The 22,502-nt window shown below is 41.3% G+C and overlaps 1 protein-coding gene across 3 annotated transcripts in view; it reads left to right on the forward strand.

The window, feature by feature from the left end:
- The window catches only part of AMPD1 (adenosine monophosphate deaminase 1), a 21,515-nt gene extending 1,226 nt beyond the window's left edge, over positions 1–20,289 (forward strand). The window contains exons 2-16 of one of the 3 annotated variants that reach the window (XM_019633209.1): positions 730–741; positions 4,721–4,901; positions 6,181–6,346; positions 8,880–9,045; positions 12,648–12,867; positions 13,376–13,505; positions 14,530–14,724; positions 15,017–15,148; positions 15,862–16,025; positions 17,458–17,584; positions 17,768–17,931; positions 18,510–18,630; positions 19,293–19,466; positions 19,648–19,758; positions 20,113–20,289. In XM_019633209.1, coding sequence (XP_019488754.1) covers positions 730–741; positions 4,721–4,901; positions 6,181–6,346; positions 8,880–9,045; positions 12,648–12,867; positions 13,376–13,505; positions 14,530–14,724; positions 15,017–15,148; positions 15,862–16,025; positions 17,458–17,584; positions 17,768–17,931; positions 18,510–18,630; positions 19,293–19,466; positions 19,648–19,758; positions 20,113–20,271 — 2,222 coding nt within the window. In that variant the 3' untranslated portion in view covers positions 20,272–20,289. Of the gene's footprint in view, positions 1–729; positions 742–4,331; positions 4,439–4,720; positions 4,902–6,180; positions 6,347–8,879; positions 9,046–12,647; positions 12,868–13,375; positions 13,506–14,529; positions 14,725–15,016; positions 15,149–15,861; positions 16,026–17,457; positions 17,585–17,767; positions 17,932–18,509; positions 18,631–19,292; positions 19,467–19,647; positions 19,759–20,112 lie in introns of those variants that run through there. The other 2 variants (XM_019633211.1, XM_019633210.1) reach the window with 2 other exon arrangements.
- Positions 20,290–22,502: the final 2,213 nt, after the last annotated feature.

A 22,502-nucleotide genomic window follows, 5' to 3' on the forward strand; every position in this document is an offset into this window, starting at 1 on the left:
TGACTACACACGGTAGCCCATGGCAACCCACTGCAGCAGGGGCTGAAGCCTACGCCGTCACCGGCGACTCACAGTAGCCCAGCTCCAGGTTGAGCTGTTGTTCAGCATCTTAGCTGTAGAGGGCAGTGTCACTGGCCTTCATATGTGGGATCCGAACCGGGGCCCTCTGGCATCCCAAGCCAGCTCTTAACCAAGGCTCCACTCGGCCGGCCCATATTCTAACTTTCTTAACTAATCCCTTAGGTTCTTTACAGTTTTTTGGAAGCATAAATATTATCTGAGAATAATATTTGTACCTAAAGCTTTTTCCATGTTTAAGCATTATTTCAGTAGGATAGATTCTCAGAAATGGCTGGTAGGTATTACTCAATTGTTTACCAAATGAACTGTTTTAGTTTACCTGCTACTAGCATCGTGTGAGAGTTTCCATCCCTCTTGATCAGATTTTTTTAAATTACATTTTACAAGACGTAACTCTTTAAGGTTATAAATATAAATTTAAAGAGATATGTTAGAAAGGAAAAGAAAATGAGTTGTATAATGACTATATTCCCAGGATTTTCTAATGACAGAAAATAAATGGAAGAATGAGCTGCATGTAATAACACATTTCACAGACACCTTTGTTGCACCAACTACACATTTCTATTCCAAAGCACTGATGAATAGCCACTATGATTTCTGAAAGTTGTTCATATATATCATCTTGTTTTATTTTACTTCATACAGCTGAAGAAAAACGTGAGTATTTTGAACTCTTTCTCTTGCCATTTGCCAAAGTAATCAATTTAAGAAAGAGACTATTTCTTAACTCAGAAACATGGGTATTTTTCAGCAGTGTTTATTAAATTAGACCATTGAAAGCCAACAAAGCTTAATAATGACCATAGATATCCCATAGCATAGCAAATGAACTCAAAGATTTTCCAGACTAAAAAAAAAAAAAAAATTTAAAGAGAATCTCAAGGGGCATTCATTGATATTTTGAAATAAAATAATCTCCTTTAGATTAGCCAGGGTGAATCTATTGAGCCTTGCTTTTGTAAACCCTCAACTTCTATGCAAAAACTTTTCTGGTATTTTTGTGACCAGATTAAAAAAAACATTTTAGATAAAACCGTAACTTTAAATGTATGTTCCCGTCCATCTCAAGCTAGACTTGTCCTTTAGTTGACAGATAGTAGGTCTGACTTTGAGTTCCTCTATGAGAGGAGATGTGGAAGATGAAAGGCCTACAGCCTCTCTTCACCCTACCTCCCCTGCCCCCGCCTCCCCCCTTAATAAAGCACTGCTGAGAAATAAGCATGCTTTTCTGGGTCTGTTGGCTGAAGAAGCAAGCATGATATTCCTTTTCTCAAGAGTTTTGCACTTCCTATGTTAATAATAGTCCCCAACTCCTGGATAGGATTGTGTAGTTCCTAAAGGGTTTCTTTCTTTTTTTTTTTTTTTAAGATTTTTATTGGGGAATTGGGGGGATGGGAACAGTGCTGGGGAATTGGGGGAAGGGGAACAGACAAGTTGCTGTCCTTTTGTCCTTCAGTCTAGTAGTGGAGGACGTTGCTTCACTGGCCCAAGTTGGCACCATCATTGCGCTCTGCCCGGGAGAGGCAGATCAGTCACCGGCTTCTGGACGGCCACTCACTGCGGCTGCTGGCCGCTCACGCTGGCTGCTCACGCTGGCTGCTGGCTACATACGGTAGCCCATGGCAACCCACTGCCACAGGGGCTGCAGCCCACGCCGTCGCAGGCGACTCAGGGCAGCCCAGCTCCAGGTTGAGCTGTTGTTCAGCATCTTAGCTGTAGAGGGCAGCGTCACTGGCCCTCATATGTGGGATCCGAACCGGGGCCCTCTGGCATCCCAAGCCAGCTCTTAACCATCGCGCCACTCGGCCAGCCCCCTAAAGGGTTTCTTGTGTAACCTTCATAACAATTCTCTGAAGTTGATATTATTATTATTAACACTCCCTTTTATGATGATGGACAGCGAGGCTCCTAGTGATTCTGTGGTTTGCCCAAGGCCACCCAGCTCACAGGTGCTTTTTCTCACTCGTAGTCTAGTGTTCTTTGTACTTCACCACTCTACTTCTGGTTTCTGTCCTTTTACCTATTCTCTATCTAAATGTCCTAACCTCAAGACATTTCCACTCAGAGGCTCCATTCTCTCAAACACGATGTGCTCAAAAAAGAACTCAACAGTTATCTATACAAACCCAAGGGAGTCATGTGTCCTTTATGCCATGAATTCAGGTTGTCACCAAATTTTATCTATTCATCTTTTTATTTTATTTTATTTTATTGGGGAACAATGTGTTTTTTCCAGGACCCATCAGCTCCAAGTCAAGTTGTTGTCCTTAAATCTTAGTTGCAGAGGGTGCAGCTCAGCTGCAAGTCCAGTCACCATTTTTAATCTAGTTGTGGGGGGGGGGGCGCAGCTCACCATCCCATGTGGGAGTCAAACTGGCAACCTTGTTGTTAAGACCACGTGCTCTAACCAACTGAGCCACCTGGCCGCCCCTCTACTCATCTTTTGAAATACCAGTTTCACTCTTTCCTTTCCATAGTCACCACCACTCCCTGAAGTATTTTTGAAAGGCAGAGCTCTTGAATTACAAGTCAAATTTCAGTTGCGGTTACATGAAGTCAAAACAACCAGTTGATTCAGTGGAAGGAAATATCAACCATATAATTTTTGGTCATCATGTAAACTACTTTTCGAGAGCACAGTTTCTCCTTTTCAATTTTCCACAGTGGCTTAGGGAGATGTGAACTTAGTCAAAACAATACTGCTTAAGAATATGAAACAAATAGACGTGTGCAGTCCCAGATCATGAATGCTTGTCCTGGAAAAGCCAGATTGCAAGCCAGTAAGATTTGGTTCCTGGTTATTCATTTTCATGCCATCCTTCTTGAGGCCTCCAGCAGCATTGCCACAGACCCAGCATGACATTGTCATTGTCATCCTCATCCTCATCCTCATCATCATAACAAACTGGGCTATTCCATTTGCCTTTCATGGTGCATGAAACCTTTTCTATTGTCTGCTTGCCATTTATCCTTGGGGTGCATGTGCTTGCCTGTGATGCTTAGGGAGGAATGAAACAATTTCTGGGGATCACTTGGTGTCAGGTGGGGAGACATTTGCAGGTCATAAAATGTACCTACTTAATGATTTATTTGTTCCCTTGTGGATCATGGTGCTTGCCAAAGAACTACTCATAACACCCAAAGATGCTTTTCAGTTTCAGGAAGTGCTTGAGTTTAATGAAACAGAGATGAATGAAGTTCAGCCAACATAATGGGTTTCTCTGTTATTCAGCTGTAACAAGCCAGGTTTTGAAAACTAGCCGAATGTTAGCGTTGGTAAAGTTATGAATCAACTACTATCATTTCCTATGTGCGCTTCTATCATTTCCTTAATAGCTCAAAGCTAACCTGAAATGCCAAATACCTCTCTGACCAAGGCTACCAAATTACATCATTCTGTTTCATTACGGGCTTTATTTTCCTTAAAGCATTTCCACGTACATGATGTCACTTCATGTCACAACAGCCTTGTGAGTGAGGTTTGGTAGGCATTAGAATTCTCACTTCACAGATAAGGGACTGAAACAGAGGAAGGTGAAGGAATTGTTAAGTGCAGAACAGAGACTTGAAAACATTACACGTAGGTTAGAATTGAAAATGTGGCATTTTGCAGGCCTGTCTGGACATCGATGGGGGCAGGGGTGGGGGATCTTTCTCTGCATGCAGCTTGCTTTGTCATGTGAAGAATGTTTCTGTCTTCTGCTATCACTCCAAATAATTAGCTGTTTGCCATTTTCATCATTTGCTATCTGTTCTTTTCTGCAAGTGCCAAGAGACTTTCAGAAGTATTAGAGGTAATGACTTCAGATGGGAACAATTGGGTATCTGCCAAATACAGTGGTACTGAACAGAAAAGCACATGCTTGATGGCCATCGCCACCCTATCTGATGAAACTGGTTTTCTTATACCCTGGGAGTGTTGGGGTTGTTCATTACCAGTGAAAGATCACCCTTCTACCCATTTTAAGAATGGAAAAATTAAAGCATGTAAAAGTGGCTTTTCAAGGTTCATTCCTTATGGAAGGCCACATGTCCACAGAAATAGGACTCCCAATGCTAGATAGTAAATTTTAGTGGTCCCCTTCTCCCCCACACCAGCCTATCCCCAAGTGGTCAGGATTTGAAAAAAAAATGAGGTTGTCATATGAAACACAATATCTATCCTATGAGGCGGAAAGGCCCTAAAGTACATATTTATTTTGCAGAACTATTTTGATTACTTGTTCTCTTTAGGAAGAAAAACTCCAAGGACCAACAATCTTGTGTACATCTTCAAAACCACTAGAAAAACTCCACCAGCCTAATGGGAAGGACTATGTTGCATGGTAACCATGAAATCATCTGTCAGAAACAGGTGATCTCACATTAAGTCCTAGTCCTGCAAGAGCCCAATCCCATCTTTAGGACCCTCCTGAAACGAGCTGTAAGAATCCGACCTGTGTGTAGGAGAGCAGATTTCCAAGCTACCCACACAAATCCAGTCAAGAGAGAGCAGGCATTGACCCCCATCCTGTTTCTGAGACGCTAGTCGGAGAGCAGGGGAGCCATGCATCCCGGGCAATCCTTAGCACAGCAGAGCCTCTCAGATGACTTCTGGGAAAGGGCTTAACTACTAACATATGAACACCTTTTTTAGAAATCAACGATGCAATGCGTAGCTTTGCTGAAAAAGTGTTCGCCTCTGAAGTCAGAGATGAGGGAGGCCGTAATGAGATTTCCCCCTTTGATGTGGATGACGTCTGTCCAATTTCTCACCTTGAGATGCAAGCACACATATTCCAGCTGGAGGCTCAGTCCACCTCCTCAGAAGTCAGGAGGTAAGTGGTGGTGGGTGGATGCTTAGGACCTTGGGACACAAGGAAGGGGAAATGTCAGGGCACATGGTTCAGTCTGTCCGAATGATTGTTCAACACGGAGGAAGAGCTGCCAATTAAAAATTCTCACCCACTCCCACCCCCCACTGTATATTCTAGGGCAAGGTAACAATGACTAAAAAAGAAGAAAGCAGTGGCTCACCTACCCTTCTCCACATCCCCTTTTAGCTGTAGCCACCCTAACCACCCAAGCAAGGGGACACGGGCTACCTTGCAATTGTTCCAAACCCAACTGGGCTGATGGCTGCTGTGCACACACTCAACTTATGCATGATGGGTACAGAAACCGGAACTCAAAAGCCTCATCTTCAGACCCCATCTTTAGCTAACCTTAGGGCTGTGCTACCTGATATGAATTCTGCTCTCCAGCCAGTTGTATCACCTTCAGGCCCCCAATACACAGCCCTCCATGTCTGCCCTCACTCCCTGCCCATCCTACACCTTCATACATTCCTCTCCACAAAGTCTGTTCATTTTCCCTTATTTAAACTACTCTAGTAATGCGCTATCTGCCACAATTTAGTTCTCAGACCTACAGTGACCACTTACCTGGAACCCCCTCCTCATAGCACTCCCCCACCCACCCTCCACCCCAGTTTCATGGGGGAAAATATTATTCTACTGTTTTTCTCTTGGTTTTATGTCTTTAAGGTAAGGACAACAATCAGCCTTCTTTGGCATCCCCCTAAGGGTTTGGGTCAAACTAGAAATTCAATAAATACTTGTTGATTTGAGGAAGTAATATTGATTAAGCAACTTATAAGTTCCAGGTATTGTGCTAGGCATTTTATATGCATTCAATTTCACAGAAATCTTAGAAAGTAGGCATTTCTATACCATTTTTTTTGCAGATGGGGAGACAGGAGTGCACAGAATTTAAGGAATAGGCACAAATTGACACATGTAGTAACTACATAACCTGTGCTTATTTGAAGTACCTAGACTGCCTACTCTGCTAGGAGTGGACGCCTGTGAAGAACAATGTCATTCAGAAAGCTTTCTAGCATGTTCCCTAGGGCCCACTGTTCAAGGTACACCAGGAAGAAGGGAACACTGTCATGTGATGTCTCCTCTCACATGGTCAGATCCTGATAACCAGCCCACATTTTAATTTTCACTTTTTGTCCTCAAAATGAAATTGTACGGTGAAACCTCAGTTTATCACAATTAAACTCCCAATGAAGAGAGAAATAAATGATTTTTTTTTTCATTTCAAACCCAGGAAAAGGCGTTTCTTCGGACGGAAGACTGTTAATCTCTCTGTTCCACAGAGTGAAACATCTTCCGCCAAAATGTCCCACTTTGATGAATACATTTCTTCATCTCCAACCTACCAGACTGTGCCTGATTTTCAGAGAGTGCAGATCACTGGCGATTATGCCTCAGGGGTGAGTTGCTCCTTGCCCCTCGGATGTAGCTGCTGGCAAGACACTCAGCTTGAGTGTTTCAGCTTCTTACCTTCCTCTCCTTCCTTCTGAGGAAGGTGTTAGCCTACCTGCCCTTTGTTCTAATTAATTATGGCATTTCAATACCAATATGCCATGACTTACATTTCTGTCTTGCTTTCATCATCCCACAGAATTTCTCCTTCTTTTTTTTTGGGTTTTTTTTGTTTTTTTTTTTGTTTTTTTTTTAGCTGAGCCATCCTGCTACCTATTGGCAGCTTAGCGGCTGCTCAGCTCGGGCTGGCCTCGAACCGCTGTTGCTCAGAGCTCAAACTCTTGAGCGAGCTCTTAACCAACTGAGCCATTCGGCCGGCCCCTAGAATTTCTCCTTCTTTATCTCATTTGTTGCTCATGTGGAATTGGCACATGTAGAATGTAGCGTATATGTTACAGAATCCAGTGGACAGGTTGGGCAAAAGAATTAAAGAGAGCAGCTGGTAGACTAGTCTCACTGAGGGCATCATAATGCAGGAAGACAAGTCTCCAGGAGGCACAGGAGGCTCTTGGAAAAGATGGACCCAGGGCAGACCTACAATAGAGAGAAGGGCTACAGGCTGCATAAGCCCATCAAAGAAAACAGATCGGGAGAAAGAGGGAAAAGAGAAAAGAAGAGTGGAGAGACCAGAAAAAAAAAAAAAGGAAGGTGAGAGAGAGGTTAGAAAATTCTAATTGAGCTATTGTTTTCTGATCATCTGTCCTCCCCAATTTCATCACTGATGCTTACCCAGTAAGGTATTGCTTGGGATAGACTCTAGGATGTCACAGGGACAGTAAACTCATGTCATAAACAACATGACCTGCTTGTTCTGTCCAGAACAGTTGGTCAGTTAATAAATCTGTGCCACACAGACTTGCAGAATCAGCATTATATTGGTGAAATTGCTGTTAAGTCATCAGTCAATGCTCCAAATATAGTTTAGTGACTGTTCCAAGCCCTCTTCTCATGTAACTGACCCACTTACAGTTAGTGCTAAGTAATGAAATGAACGCTATTCTTGTTTATTCATTTTCTGCATGATAACATGGGTGCTCTGCAAATGGCAGGGGTTTTAGATGCTAAACCGAAATGGAATGTTTAATGGTGACATGGAAAATAAAGCTTGGAGAACTCCAGAGTTCAAAGAAACAAGAATTAGGAGACAAACTTGATACCTATGTGCTTGATAGAAATGAAAAGAGGAATAATAAAAAGAAAGAAGAAGGAAGGAAGGACAAGGTTCACAGAAATCAGGGGGAAGTTGTGCCTCCTGGAGTGACCTGAAAGCTTGGCCTGGATGTTTTGAAGGACCAAGTGTGTTGCTTTGTCTGTTGATGAATGTGGCTGAGCTGCTGCAGCACTCTCTCCATGATTGTAGTCTGTACCCAAACCAGTCTTTACCCTGTTAATTGAACAGAGAGGTAAAGGGGAATCAGGGCTAAGTTCTCAAGGCCACTAATCCCTGATAACAATTGATTCCATTTAGTCTGTCCTTACTGAGCACCTACTCTGTGCTAGACATCGTGTGCTAAGTGCTGAGGACACGAAGGTGACTAAGATCCAGCTCTTGTCCTTGAGGAGCTGATAGACCAGTGGCCCATTAGGTGGCAAAGAAACAGGCATGCCAGTGGAAGCAGCCCCCCAGGGCTAGCACCTGTGCCAGACTCTCTTGGTCAAGGTCAGCAAGTTTTTCAAAAGAGTTCAACAGATTAGGATCAATATCTGGACCTCAAACCATTGGGAGCAAGCTTATGTTGATCCCAGCGTCTTTGAGCTCTGAGGATGACCATTCAATGATTTCCAGACCCAGCCAAGAGTCAGGGATTGGGTAGAGGAAATAGACCAGTCTAGGACATTTGCAGCAGTTCTAAGACAGTTTTACTCTAGAATCTCTCTATTTTTTAGCCACAGGTAAAGTTCTCTTTAAAACCTTCCAAAAAAGTGACTTCTTGCAAGATGATGTGCTAATCCATCAATAGCTACAGAGCAGTGCATGCATGCCAGGGTTTGATGGATGTGTGAAACCTTATGCATCCCAAAACATTTCCCTCACTGACCAGCAAGTGGTTTGAATGCTCAAATTTGAGTCACATTGTCTTTCAGTTGAAACATTGTCTTCAGATGCCCATACTTAAAATGTCCATATGTCACTTGGAAGAAAGAAACCATCTTCCATGTTAGAATGGGTGTTTGAAATCATATGTGCTGGATAATCACCGCCAACTAGCAAAAACCCAAAACAAACACAGGACAGTAAGGAAAGACTTGTGCGACATGTACGTAAGTCTGGGTAGAAATGGAAGTGAGGAAAAGCTCAGGACCTGCTTCTGACGGGAGGCCCATGGCCCATGTCATGTCACATAGGAAGCAACCCCATGGGCAGGGATGGCTCAGCATGGGCTTCAACCCCCAGGGCATCTGGGAGACGCCAAAGCAAGCTTTACCAACTTCTCAGATTTTCACATGAGTGATTCTGATACCTTGAAATTTTCTTTGCAGGTTACAGTTGAAGATTTTGAAATAGTTTGCAAAGGTCTGTATCGGGCGCTGTGTATCCGGGAGAAATACATGCAGAAGTCATTTCAGAGGTTCCCTAAAACCCCTTCCAAGTACTTGCGGAACATTGAGGGTGAGGCTTGGGTAGCAAATGAGAACTTCTATCCAGGTAAGTAATTTTTTTCTATAATGCATGAAATATATCTCAAAGTTTAACTACTAAACTTTGAATATAGATAATACTATTTAAGTACTAAATATGCCCCTAGATGATAAGTAAGCCAGTCTAAAAATATCATAGTCATCTTTCCATTCTCTCTCCTGCTCACGTGTCTTATCATTTGATTCAGTTCAAACAATATTTCTTAAAACCTCTTCTCTCTGCACTGTTCCCCAAACCCTAATTTAAGCCTATATTTCTCTTTGTCCAAATTATTGCAATAGTGTTCTAATTACTCTGCTGTATTCTATAATAATCTCACTCCCTTTCCAGTTCATCCTCACTTTGGTGCCAGTTATTAAAACACAGACCCGAGCTCATCCTTCTTCTGATAAAAACCTTTCACTGCTCCTCATTACCTACAAAGTTAAGTTTAGTCTTTAGCCTACCATCTGTCCTCCTAACTACATTATATTTATCTATTTATTTTTGGACTTGCACACTCAACCTATTTATAAACTTATCTCCTCTACTCCAGCTTTGAGCTCTGTCCTGGTTGAAAGTACTTCCTGTTCTCCATTTAGTTCAATGCTTTCCAGCCCCTGCACTGTTGCCATGCTGTTTGTTCCCTGTGCCTGCATGGTCCTTCTCTTCACTTTTTCACCATATCTCCAAATATCCATATCCAACCTCATCCTTCAAGATGCAGCCCAAATACTATCATTTCCTGCCTTCCTCTGACCTCTGATAGAAGTAAACGACATGCTTTGACTTTCCATAGCACTTTATTTATACAGAGGGTGCCAAAAAAATGTATACACATTTTAAGAAAGGAAAACTGTATTAAAATTGTAATACTAAATATATACCAATAACAAAAGATGAATACAAGTCACGTTTGACTTCTGCAATTACAAGAGGTACTCAAAGTGGTTACCATCAGTGTCCAGACACTAATGATTATGGCGAACTACTGCTTGAGCAACGTTGACCAAAGTGTCCACTTGTATAAATTTTTTTGGTACCCCCAGTATAGCTCACTTTTTACTTTCTGCCTTGTATAAACTTAAGTACATATTTTTAAATAATCAAATTTTAATAACTTCACAGATTTTGATTGTATAACTATCATAATTTATTCAACCAACTCCTGTTTTTAGGCATTTAGATTTTTTACTTTTTTTCTTTTTAAAGATTTTATTGGGGAATTGGGGGAGGGGAACAGTGTTGCGGAATTGGGGAAAGGGAATTGACAAGTTGCTGTCCCTTTGTTCTTCAATCTAGTTGTGGAGGACATCACTTCACTGGCCCATGTGGGTATTATCATTGCACTTTTCCAGGTGAGGCAGTTGCTCGCCAGCCATTGGACAGTCGCTCACGGCAGCTCATGGCAGCTCACAAAAGCTCACGCCTGCTGCCGGCCAGCCCCACTGCAGCCTACACCGTTGCTGGTGACTCAGCAGCCCAGCTCCAGGTTGAGCTGTTGTTCACCATCTTAGCTGTAGAGGGCGCAGCGTGACTGGCCTGCATGTGGGATCTGAACCAGGGCCCTGCTACTCAGAGCTGGGGTCCTAAGCCAACTCTTAACCAACATGCCACTCAGCCAGCCCTTTTTTTTTTTTTACTGTTTTTAAATTTTTAAAATTTTCAATTACAGCTGACATACAATTATATTTGTTTCAGATATACAACACAGATTTTTTTCTATTTTATTTTTTATTTATTTTTATTTTTAGCTGAGCCATCCTGCCACCTGTTGGCAGCTCAGTGGCAGCTCAGCTTGGGCTGGGAATTGAACTGCTGTTACTCATACCTCGCACTCTTGAGTGAGCTCTTAACCAACTGAGCCACTCTGCCAGCCCAACAACACAGATTTTTGACTTCTTAAAATTTATTTACAAAGGCTACAATAAACATCTTTATATAAACATCTTTGTGCCACTGCTTTATATCTTTAGGATTATACTTTTAGAATTGAAATCTCAAGGGAGGCAAATATTTAAGGTTTTTGAACTTTCAAATTCTTATATTGTTAAAGATTTTCAGTCCTACAACTTCCTCTCTGTAATTCCTTTTAATATTAAAATCATATTAAATATGTGTCCAGTTTGGTAACTCATAAAATTGGTTTACATATCTTCTAAAATATTGACATTTAGGATGTTTGTCTTGCCTTGTTTCTCCTGAATTATACTTTCTCTCTCTAGTAGGTCAAGTATAAGGAAAATTGATATTTGACATAGCAACTTTCTGTTTCATGTTTCTTATCTCCTAGTTTTGAATAGAAGATGTGCAAACGTTTTGCTTCTGTATCATTTTTCTCACTCTGGCTGTCTTAGACATTTACAAACAGAGACTTTCTGATGCCTTGGGCATATACATACTTGTTGAAAGTAAAAAGATTAGTGCTTTAAATGCTATGACAGTGTAGACTTTAATCTTGGCTTTCTTGGGGTGAAATTGTTAGCAGTGGAAAGATGGGGACATTTATCCACATAATCCCTTCTCAATTCCTTTAGCAGAAATGGTATGTGCTTGAAAGGATGGGAAATATAATTACCATAAGAATTACAATTCTTACAATAAAAATTGATTTTATATTTCCGCTTATATGAAAACCAGTCCAGATGGAGCACAAAGGATTTTCAGGGCAGTGAGACTATTCTATATGATACTATAAGGGTGGATACATGTCATTATGCTTTTGTCAAACCCATAGAATGCACACCACCAAGAGTGAGCCCTAAGGTAAACTATGGACTTTGTGTGATAGATAATGAAATGGAAGTGTAGGTTCATTGATTGTAACAAATGTACCACTTTGGTGTGTGTGTGGTGGGGGGATGTGTATAGTGAGCATCTGTGTGTATGTGGGGGTCGGGGTTTATGGGAATTCTGTACTTGGCACTTCATTTTGCTATGAACCTAAAACTGCTCTAAAAATTAAGTTTATTAAAAAAAAAACACTCTAGTGAGCGGCCGTCCAGAAGCCGGCGACTGATCTGCCTCGCCCGGGAAGAGCGCAATGATGGTGCCAGCTTGGGCCAGTGAAGCAATGTCCTCCACAACTAGATTGAAGAACAAAACGACAGCAACTTGTCTGTTCCCCTTCCCCCAATTCCCCAGAGCTGTTCCCATCCCCCCATTCCCCAATAAAAAATCTTAAAAAAAAAAAATAACCACTCTAAATTAAGACTAATAGAGAAGGTTGGTTTAAATAAGGAAAATATCCAAACTCTACTTTTTAACTGTAGTGTTATTTTTATAATTATAAGCTAATAAAGTACTGCAAACAGGAAATCTTTGATAACCAACTTTAGTGAATGATTTAAATTATTTGTAAATTGTATGTCAGTTATAGAAACAGCACTTCTAAAAAACTTGAAAATCATTCTCACACTAGATAAAATATCATAGTCATTTTATACTACTAATTTAATCACCTTTAAAAATAATATAAAAATAAACCTTCGCTTAGCTCTGGATAGCGACAATTTATGACATACAGGATTCTAAATGATTGAGATTTTACAGTACTTCATATTTTGGTTATTTTTATGTGGTCATCCATCCTGTGTGCTGATATATTATTCTGTGTTTTATTGAAAAAGTCTTTACCCCTCCCGTGAAGAAGGGAGAAGACCCCTTCCGAACAGATGACCTTCCCGAAAACCTGGGTTATCATCTCAAAATGAAAGATGGTATAGTTTACATCTATCCTAACGAAGCCACAGCAAGCAAAGATGAGCCTAAACTACTTCCTTATCCCAATCTGGATAGCTTCTTGGATGACATGAATTTTTTACTTGCTTTAATTGCCCAAGGACCTGTGTAAGTGTTTAGTGAGGACTAAACTACTACTTCTATTACTGATAGTAAGAATAAGCATTTACTAAGTGCCTACATATGTTCAAACGCTATATTAAACCCTTCATATACATTATTTCTTTTACTCCTCACAACTGTTCTATGAAGTGGGTATTTTTATAATTCCAGTTTTATAAGCTGAAACTTGAATGAGTTAGGTAATTTTCCCACACAGCTGGCTGAACCAGCATTCGAGCCCAAAGCCAGGGCCCTTCACCTTGAGTGAGAGTGTCTCTTCTGCCTTTTACATGCCTTCTCAAGTCCTCTGTCATTACTATGTCCAATGTTGATGAAAAGAGTAAACCCTTGGAGCCCAATACTTTTCACGTGAGATTAACTGCAGAGTAAGCTGGAATGTCTGCTCCAATAATTGTTTCCTGTAGGTGTTAAGGGTCCTTATGGTTTTGAAAGTGTGACTGTTTTCCTTAAATATCTGGAATTTTATAGAATTACATGATTTAATTTTTCACAGGAAGACCTATACCCACCGGCGCCTGAAGTTCCTCTCCTCCAAGTTCCAGGTTCATGAGATGCTCAACGAGATGGATGAACTAAAGGAGCTGAAGAACAACCCCCACAGGGATTTTTATAACTGCAGGAAGGTAAGCATTTCATGGCTCAGAGGTCATTCCTGGGCAAAAAACATGAACCCAATTAGTATTTCTTGAGCAGGACAAGAAAGATACTGTTTTTCTGATTAATGTAAAAATTTCTGCAGGTTCAGTGGAATTTAGTGAAAGCAGACAGTTTATGCCTAAAAGGTTCAAATGCCATTTCATTGTTTTCCATATAGGAAGGTTTACCACATTCTTGCCATAAAAAATTATAATCATCATCAATGACAAAAATGACAAAAACAAATAAAACCTCAAAACCCACTCTTCTAGGATTTGAAAGATCTTCATAAGAAGAAACATCTTACATGTTTCTTCTACTTCCTGACTGTAAGACATTGGGGGAAGTGATTAAATATTTCCCAGTTTTTGTTTCCTCATTTGTCAAATTGGGAAATAGATGTGCTCAACCAAGCTCACAAGCGGATTGTGAATATCAAATGAGCTAATGGCTGTGGAAAACTCATCAACTAGAAACACTTCCAAGATGTGTTCTGACCATTTAAGTGTTTTCAAGGCAGTGGAAATAGGAAACATATGAGCAAATCTTGGCTCAGCCTCCTGTATCACCTTGGGCAAATAATCTATCAAAACTTCAGCTTATAAAATTATAATTATTAACATATCTAACTCATACATGCCACCACAGTGCCATGACTTCATAATTTCAATCCTTTCTCTCATTGGGGTTGAAAGCTGTGGTCGCTACTTCACTTCCAATTGTGTCTCAGGGGTGAAGAATGGTTCCTAAAAACTTTGTGTGGATCAAATGTGGGAAGTAAATTGGATGACAGATATCCAAGAGAAGCTGGCATCATTTTTCATCTAACCTATGCTTTCACATCCTTGCAAGAGCACAAAAAGGTGCTATAGGTTTTTGGGGGGTTTTTTTGCTGGGCCTTCTCCACCAGCTGCCAGCTCACAGCCCTGTCATTTCAGGCACCATAGCCTCTAACAGGGCAGCATAACTACAGCTGGTTGTTGGTTTTTCTTTCTCTGAATGTACCCACAGGTGGATACCCATATTCATGCAGCTGCTTGCATGAACCAGAAACATCTTCTGCGCTTTATTAAGAAATCTTATCACGTTGATGCTGACAGAGTGGTCTATAGCACCAAGGAGAAAAATCTGACCCTAAAGGAACTTTTTGCTCAATTAAAAATGCATCCCTATGATCTGACTGTGGATTCTCTGGATGTTCATGCTGTAGGTTGAAAAGCTAATGTCAGTTTCACCCTAATACTCAGAACCCCATGTGCCTTTCTGCTACAAACTCTCCCTGTCAGAGCCCCCTTGACCAGGTTGGCTTACCATGTTGATGGAAAGCACCCATGGACAACTTTGAGGTTCACTCATTTGTCAACTGTCCTAGACTCCATTCTTGGAGCCCAATCCCTTTTCTTGCTACCACGCCCCTGTTCCTCATGGCCATTCCCTGGCTATCTGTGTCCAGGCAGCTCTGGTAAGGATACACTTGTGCTTCTGATTTCTGATTCAGGGACGCCAGACTTTCCAGCGTTTTGATAAGTTCAATGACAAATACAATCCTGTAGGAGCCAGTGAGCTACGGGACCTCTACCTGAAGACAGACAATTACATTGCTGGGGAATATTTTGCCACCATCATCAAGGTGAGGAGGAACCAGCCAGACCTATGATAGCTGGCTTGGTTCTTAAGGAGTGGGGAGGAAGAGAGGGCGGGAAGAAAGGAAGGAGAGAAGAGAGGAAGAAGGGAGGGAGGGAGGGAGGGAGGGGAGAGAGAGAGAGAGAGGTGGAGAGAGAGAAAGAGAGAGAGAGAGGAAGGAAGGAAGGAAGAAAAAGAAAGAAAGAATGCTATCCTTAGGGCAAGCACTACACAAATGATATAAGAATTTCTTCTGAAATGTCCACTGGAATGATTTTAAAAGACCTCTAATGCTAGGATAGAGAAGCTAAGGGTATGGATTTTGGATTGACTAAGGACCTGGCTCTTGGGGAGTTGTAAGTTCAGGAAGAGTTGGGATTGGAATCCACCTTCATCTTCAAGGTGTCTGAGCATTAGGGAGCAGGAATGACATATGGAGTTGAGTGATGAGTGTTTTGGGAGGTAGGGGACACATGAAAAGCTGAATTTCTTTTGCAGGCACCTTGGATATCTCATCACCCTTAGTTTGACATTTTCACTCTCTAGACCATTATGTCCTGTCAGTCTTTTACCCCCACTAGATTCCCCTCAACTCGATTCCCTTAGATCTTAACCTTGAAAGTTTCCCCAGCGACTTCCTTTCACATTTCCTTCATTCTTCATAATACCCAGCTCCCATTTAGACTTCTGATTTACTTGTGGGAATTCCTGGCTTTGCAGGAGGTAGGTACAGACCTGGTGGAGGCCAAGTACCAGCACGCTGAGCCCCGCCTGTCAATCTATGGCCGCAGTCCTGATGAATGGAGCAAACTCTCTACCTGGTTCGTCCGCAACCGCATCCACTGCCCCAACATGACATGGATGATCCAGGTCCCCAGGATCTAGTATGTACCTGCCCATCAGAAACCCTGAAGCCTGCCCTTACCCTCCTGCCTCACCTCCTCCACACCAACAAGGAGTGTGCAGCACATCTAGGAAGAAATAAGTGTGTTAGATAGGACTCAGCACCCGGTTCTGGGTGCCTGGTTTTGTTCACACTGGATTGAGCACTCTTGACCGCAGACAGAAAGTTTTTTTGTTTTGTTTAGTTTTGTTTTAACTGAGTCGTCCTGCCACTGTTGGCAGCTCAGCGGCAGTGTTGCTCACAGCTCACACTTGAGCGAGCTCTTAACCAACTGAGCCACTCGGCCAGCTGTGGTTTTGTGTATTTTTTTTAACACAAAATGCAGATCACAAAATGATGTATTGAGGATGACTATAGTTTAGCTAGGATAAGAACTGTGTACATTTTATTATACATTTTCTTTTTCTTGCTCTTCCTCTCTGTGTCAAGTTCATTCTTTCCCATTTTCATCTGTACTGGGATGTAGCTTTCCTGTTTCAGAACCTCTACCCGTCTGCCAATTGACTCATCTGCAAGTGCTCAAGTTCTCCATTACCAATGAGTATAAATGGTATTACCACCTGCTAATTACTCTGTGCCCTCAAGGGATGTTCAGTGTCATTGATCTTTTATCTAAGTGTGTATATATTTTCAGCCACCCACCTTCATGTTCTGTGTGCCCTGTGACAATGCAAGAGTTTTACCGTGTCTCTTTAACCTAATAAGTAAGTTTTTGACAGATAGTGCTTCCTATCTAATGTCATTAAGATAGCGAGGCAGTAGGTATGGTGGTTAGGAGCATGGACTCTGGATACAGACTGGCTGTGCTTGAATCCTGGCTCAGCCATTTAGTAGCTGTGTAACCTTTGGCAAGTTACATGAACTCTCTATGCCTTAGTATCATGATCATTAAGATAAGGTAATAATAGTACCTAACTTACTGAGTTGTTGAGGATTAAATTAGGTAATGTTTCTGGCCAATTAGAAGAGTGACTGGCAATATATTCAGTGCTATATAAGAGTTTGTTTGATTGCCCCTGGCTAGAACATACCAGAGGTGTTCTTGATAACTGTTCCATGCCCATCACCTTCTATGCCATGCATACGAGTATATAAATAATTTAACCTTTTATATTTCCTATACTCTTCATTCTCTACCTAGATATCAGTGAAGGTTTAGTTTTCTTACCACAGAAAGATTTGTAGAAGAGATGAAGCCATGTGTCCCAGCAAGAAATTTATACCTCCTATGCTCAACCCCAACTGAATCCCTATTTGTAGGGAATGAAGAAGAGTGTACCAGCATGGACCTGGGATGGACACACTAGGCCTTTCCCTGAACATGGCATTTGGTCCTCTGGTTCCCTTATACTGGGGTCATCAGTTCTAAAAATTTTTCCTGTCCTCTTAATTCTCTTCACTCTTACCTCTAGTGATGTGTTCCGATCTAAGAATTTCCTTCCACACTTTGGAAAGATGCTGGAGAATGTCTTCATGCCGATATTTGAGGCCACCATCAATCCCCAGGCTCACCCAGACCTCAGCATCTTCCTCAAGCATGTAAGCCTGTCCCCATTTGCCTTCGTCTTGCTGCACATGAACCAGCCCTCCCCCCTGGCTGTGATTAATCCTTGGTGCTCATATCTGATGATTGGTCCTTGCCGTTGGGAGCTGAAAGTTTGTCTGAGGGCTGGGAGCCTATAGTCAGACTGAACCCATTGCATGGCTCACTTTTCCTGACAGATTACTGGCTTTGATAGTGTGGATGATGAGTCCAAACACAGTGGCCACATGTTCTCCTCCAAGAGTCCCAAGCCCCAAGAGTGGACAATGGAACGTAATCCCTCTTACACTTACTACGCCTACTACATGTATGCAAACATCACGGTGCTCAACAGCCTGAGAAAGTAAGTAGACAAGAGCTGGAGCTCAGACAATCTAGGACACACATCTTTCCTCATATGTGGGCACCCTAGGTGGGCAAGAGTCTGTACTATCACAATAGTGGGATGCTTCCAATTGGCCTAAATCATAAATTTCTTTCCCTTGACTCACTCACTGTGCGATTTATTGTAAAACTCCATCCATTTTACCCTTTTTGATATATCTGGTGAGGAATATATCATGGATTTTTCTGGAAATATGTCCCTCCTACAATGTGAGTAGGAGAAATGATGACAAGGTGGTATTGGTGAATTTCCTGTTGAAACTGAACATGTTTCTATTCAGGTCATCAAATCTTGACTTTCCTCTATACCCTCAGTCCTCTGCTGCCTCTTTTCCAAAAAGTCTATGTTTCAGAAGAATTACAATTATGATTTGGAATTGCCAGTTTTCCTGAATCCTTTGGGTGCCTCATATGTTAACACCCTTCTAGAGAGTAAATTTTTTTTATTGAATTTTCTCATAAATCACTCTATGCCCAGAATAGTTGCCAGGTCCCAGTTGATCACCTGCAATTCCTACAGCATTTCCATTTCCCTAGGGAACGAGGCATGAATACATTTCTGTTCCGACCTCACTGCGGGGAAGCCGGAGCTCTCACCCATCTCATGACAGCATTCATGACAGCAGATAATATTTCTCATGGCCTGAATTTAAAAAAGGTGAGTTAGAGGCTCTCTTTGTCATGTTAACTTTTTTATGGGAACAAGAGGAATACCTTTTTCCTTCCTTTATCTTTCTGTCTCAAGTCATTATCAACACTGGCATCAAATTAGAACAAAAAAGATGGAGAGATTATTTAGTGCAGTTCGTTTTTCAGAGGCCCAGAGAAGTAAAGGGACTTGCTGAAGATTACCTAGCTAGTTGGTGGCAGAGGTGAGTTAATGCAGATTGCCCAACTTCCATTTTAGACTTCTATCAAGGGATAATTCAGAGGTGGCTTGGGTTACCTTCAGCTAGTTTTCACCAGATTTCTTGTTATAGTGTGTTTTAAAACGCCTCTTGTGAGAGTCAGGACATTCTTGTAGAGGATAATAATGTTTCTAGGTGAAGTCTTTTGCTGGAGACAGACCATCCAACTTAGGCAATAAAAATGCAAACCATTTGTTTTGACACAATGCTTCTGAACATTGATGATCCCAAAGAATTTTATGCTAAATAGCATTTACGTTTAGAAACTATTCTTTTTTACTAGGAAATTTAAGGAGCAGGTGCTAATTTTGTGGAAAGCTAAAACGTGAGATAGACCATGGGGTTTTAACATTTCTAGTTTATATCCCTTTTCAACACCCTTAAATACTTTTTTTTCACTTTTCTTTTTCAGAGTCCTGTGTTACAATACTTGTTTTTCTTAGCCCAGATTCCCATCGCTATGTCGCCATTAAGTAACAACAGCTTGTTTCTAGAATACGCCAAAAATCCTTTTTTAGATTTCCTCCAGAAAGGGCTAATGATTTCACTGTCTACTGATGACCCAATGCAATTCCACTTCACCAAGGTACTCATATGGAATCTTGAAAAGTACAAGTATATTTTGCTGGGCTATTGCTTCCCACCCGGAATTTTAAAGTCAAATCAAGTTATTTCCCTAATCTTTCTGTGCAAGATGCATGTTCTTTTAATGCATTCCTTTTCCTTTCTTTCTCTCCTTTCTTTTTGCCTCATTTAAATAACTGAAGGAGCCCCTAATGGAAGAATACGCCATTGCTGCACAAGTCTTCAAGCTGAGTACCTGTGACATGTGTGAAGTGGCAAGGAACAGTGTTCTGCAGTGTGGAATGTCTCACGAGGTAGACCTGTCCTTCATTGGTTGCCCTTTAGAGTTTAGGATACGGTCACTTGAATATTGAAAAATTAGTTGGGAAAACATGTGTAGAAAAATTGCCCCACAAATCACATGCAGTTACTAAAAACAGGGCCCTGAAAGAATTGTTCTATCTCTCTGGCTATGCCTTTTGGGCAAGTAAAATAAAAATGCTCTTGATTTCTCAGCAGGCCACGCACACTGAGTCACTTTTAATGGTATATATATATATTTCCCTTTTGCCAGTGGCTAACATAAGGAAGGAATCTTTTTGGAGGCTGTAATTATTGTATCAGGGTAAAAAGAGAAAATAATCATTCTGCTTCCTTTTCTCTTCCAGGAGAAAGCCAGGTTTCTGGGCAACAATTACCTTGAGGAAGGGCCGATGGGAAACGATATCCGGAGGACAAATGTAGCCCAAATCCGCATGGCCTATCGCTATGAGACCTGGTGTTATGAACTGAATTTAATTGCTGAAGGCCTTAAATCAGGAGAATAAAAGACATAAACCAAATAATAATATGGGTGAGGTTTTCATTGTAGCACAGTAATAATTGTTATCAGTCATTGAATCCCTACTGTAAGCCCACTGATATTATTTCATTTAATTCTTTTCTCAACTTCATAAAGTAGTTACTGTTATCTCCATTTGGGGGAAGATGAGTAAACCGAAGTTAGTGAAGTTAATAACCCGCACAAGGATACACCTAGTGAGTGGTAGCAGTGGGGACCTCGATTTGTCTGACTCCAGAGTCTCCTTGACTTTCAGGCAAAACAGTTATTAAGGTGGGGCAAAAATACAAGCAATGAGCTACCGTGAGTGGCCGGCAGCCAGAAAAAAAAAAATACAAGCTATGACTTGTTATTGGGACAACGTAGGCTTTTGGTTTATAGAATGAAACTTGCTTAAGGAGTATTGGAAAGTCCTTTTGACAAGATACAGCGAAAGAATGGCTTTCTTAGATAAAAATAGGTATACCCCAATATAGAAAATTTGTACTTATAAGTTAGTATACTTAGGGGGAATTTAGCTTACAAAAGGATTCTTTGCTTTAAGGATTTAATAGACAATAAAGTTATCGTCAGCTGTAGTGGTGTACTTTAAATGAGTTAGCTTACCAAAATAAGGTACACATGTAACTTTTTAGAAATATACCTGTTATTCAAGGTCAGGTGGAATTCCAATGAGCCAGACTGTACTTCGACACATACAACTGTGTTGCCATCTAGTGGTTGGGCTGATATTACATTCAAATTATTCAATAAACAATTACTGATCAAATTATCTAAAGTATTAGGTACTATACTGGACAAAGGTACAAAGAACAAGATCTCATTCCTACTCTCAAGTAGTTCACAATGTGAAGTTATAGGATGAATGGATACAAATGTGATAAAGAGCATTTTGTGAAACAGCTCAGAGTAATGACCTTTCAAATAGAAAAAAAAAAAAAGCAAATTCCTGCCTGTTTCCACATCCTGTACAGGTAGCTGTAGGCATAGGTGTGATCCCCACAGCGTGTTTGTACTAGCCCTAGTGTAAGAGTCTTCTCCTTGGTTTCTGAAGTTAAAGTTCTGTTGGATGAGTATTTGTAAACCCTTAGAAAACCTGATTTTATTCTACCTTGGCCTCCTTGTCATCAGAATACAAACTGCTAAATTAAATGTTTTATTCTCAGACTTAGAGACGCATTAACTACCATTAGGTGTATCTCCATCTTACCCATGAGAGGGCAGAATATATACATGGTAATTCATTTATTATATCCATAGAACCCATGACAGATTTGGTTTCATACTTGGTACTTGCAATCTATCTGCCTCATTTTGCCAAATAGTCTCGAGTGCAAAGTTTGAACTCTGAAATAAATTTGAATTTTGAAATAAATTTCAAAGCCACACTATTCTAGCCCCAAATTTTATCCTAGACAACTGTTTGGGAAGTTTTCTAAACGTATAAGGATCTTGGGGGGTAGTCCATAGCGATCACTGTTCAAAATTTACCACCAACATGTATTTCCTCATTGAGACATGATTTTTAAATTGTTTTGTCATTACTTCCTTTTTTCTTTGTCATAAAAGGTAACTCCTGATTCATTGTCCACATCTCACAGTTTCACAACTGTTTGGGATATGCAGCTTTTACTGCTTTGGCTAAATTGGGTTGTGACAGTCATCTGTGATGTGTAAACAAACGCCTCTTTGTGGCCGTCTTCTATTTTGGTACCTCTACGTGAACAGATGTAAGAAGTGTTTGGTCACCAGACCCAAGAGGCTCTGCTATTCCCTGTTTTATTTCAAGGGGTGGAATGCGGCGGGATGAGGAGGGTGGAGTGGTTAGTGAGTGCTGGGGAAACGCTCAACTCACCCTTGACTCGAAGCTTTAATGAAACGGGGCTGCTGGCGGTAGGCACAGCGCCCTGCACATACCTGAGCATGCATGTTGCAGGCGTAGTGCTTATGCATGTGTCACAACTGGGCATGGGGGGCGACCTCAGGCACTGGGAGTATCAAAGGCACCCCTGTTCTGGGATTTAAAGCCTCAGGTGTTGGGGGCTTTATGCGCATCTACGTTTCAAGTTGGCACTGCACTGCAGTTGCCAGAGAAATCTTTACTCCTTGAGCTCAGACAGAGAAACGGTGCTGCGTTTTCCTGGAGACTCCAGGCCTACTGCGCCCTATGGCAGGGGACAATTCTATGGTTTCCTTGAATGAGGTGCCATTGGATTC

Source organism: Hipposideros armiger, unplaced genomic scaffold (genome assembly GCF_001890085.2).
Source record: "Hipposideros armiger isolate ML-2016 unplaced genomic scaffold, ASM189008v1 scaffold_1259, whole genome shotgun sequence".
Lineage (NCBI taxonomy): Eukaryota > Metazoa > Chordata > Mammalia > Chiroptera > Hipposideridae > Hipposideros > Hipposideros armiger.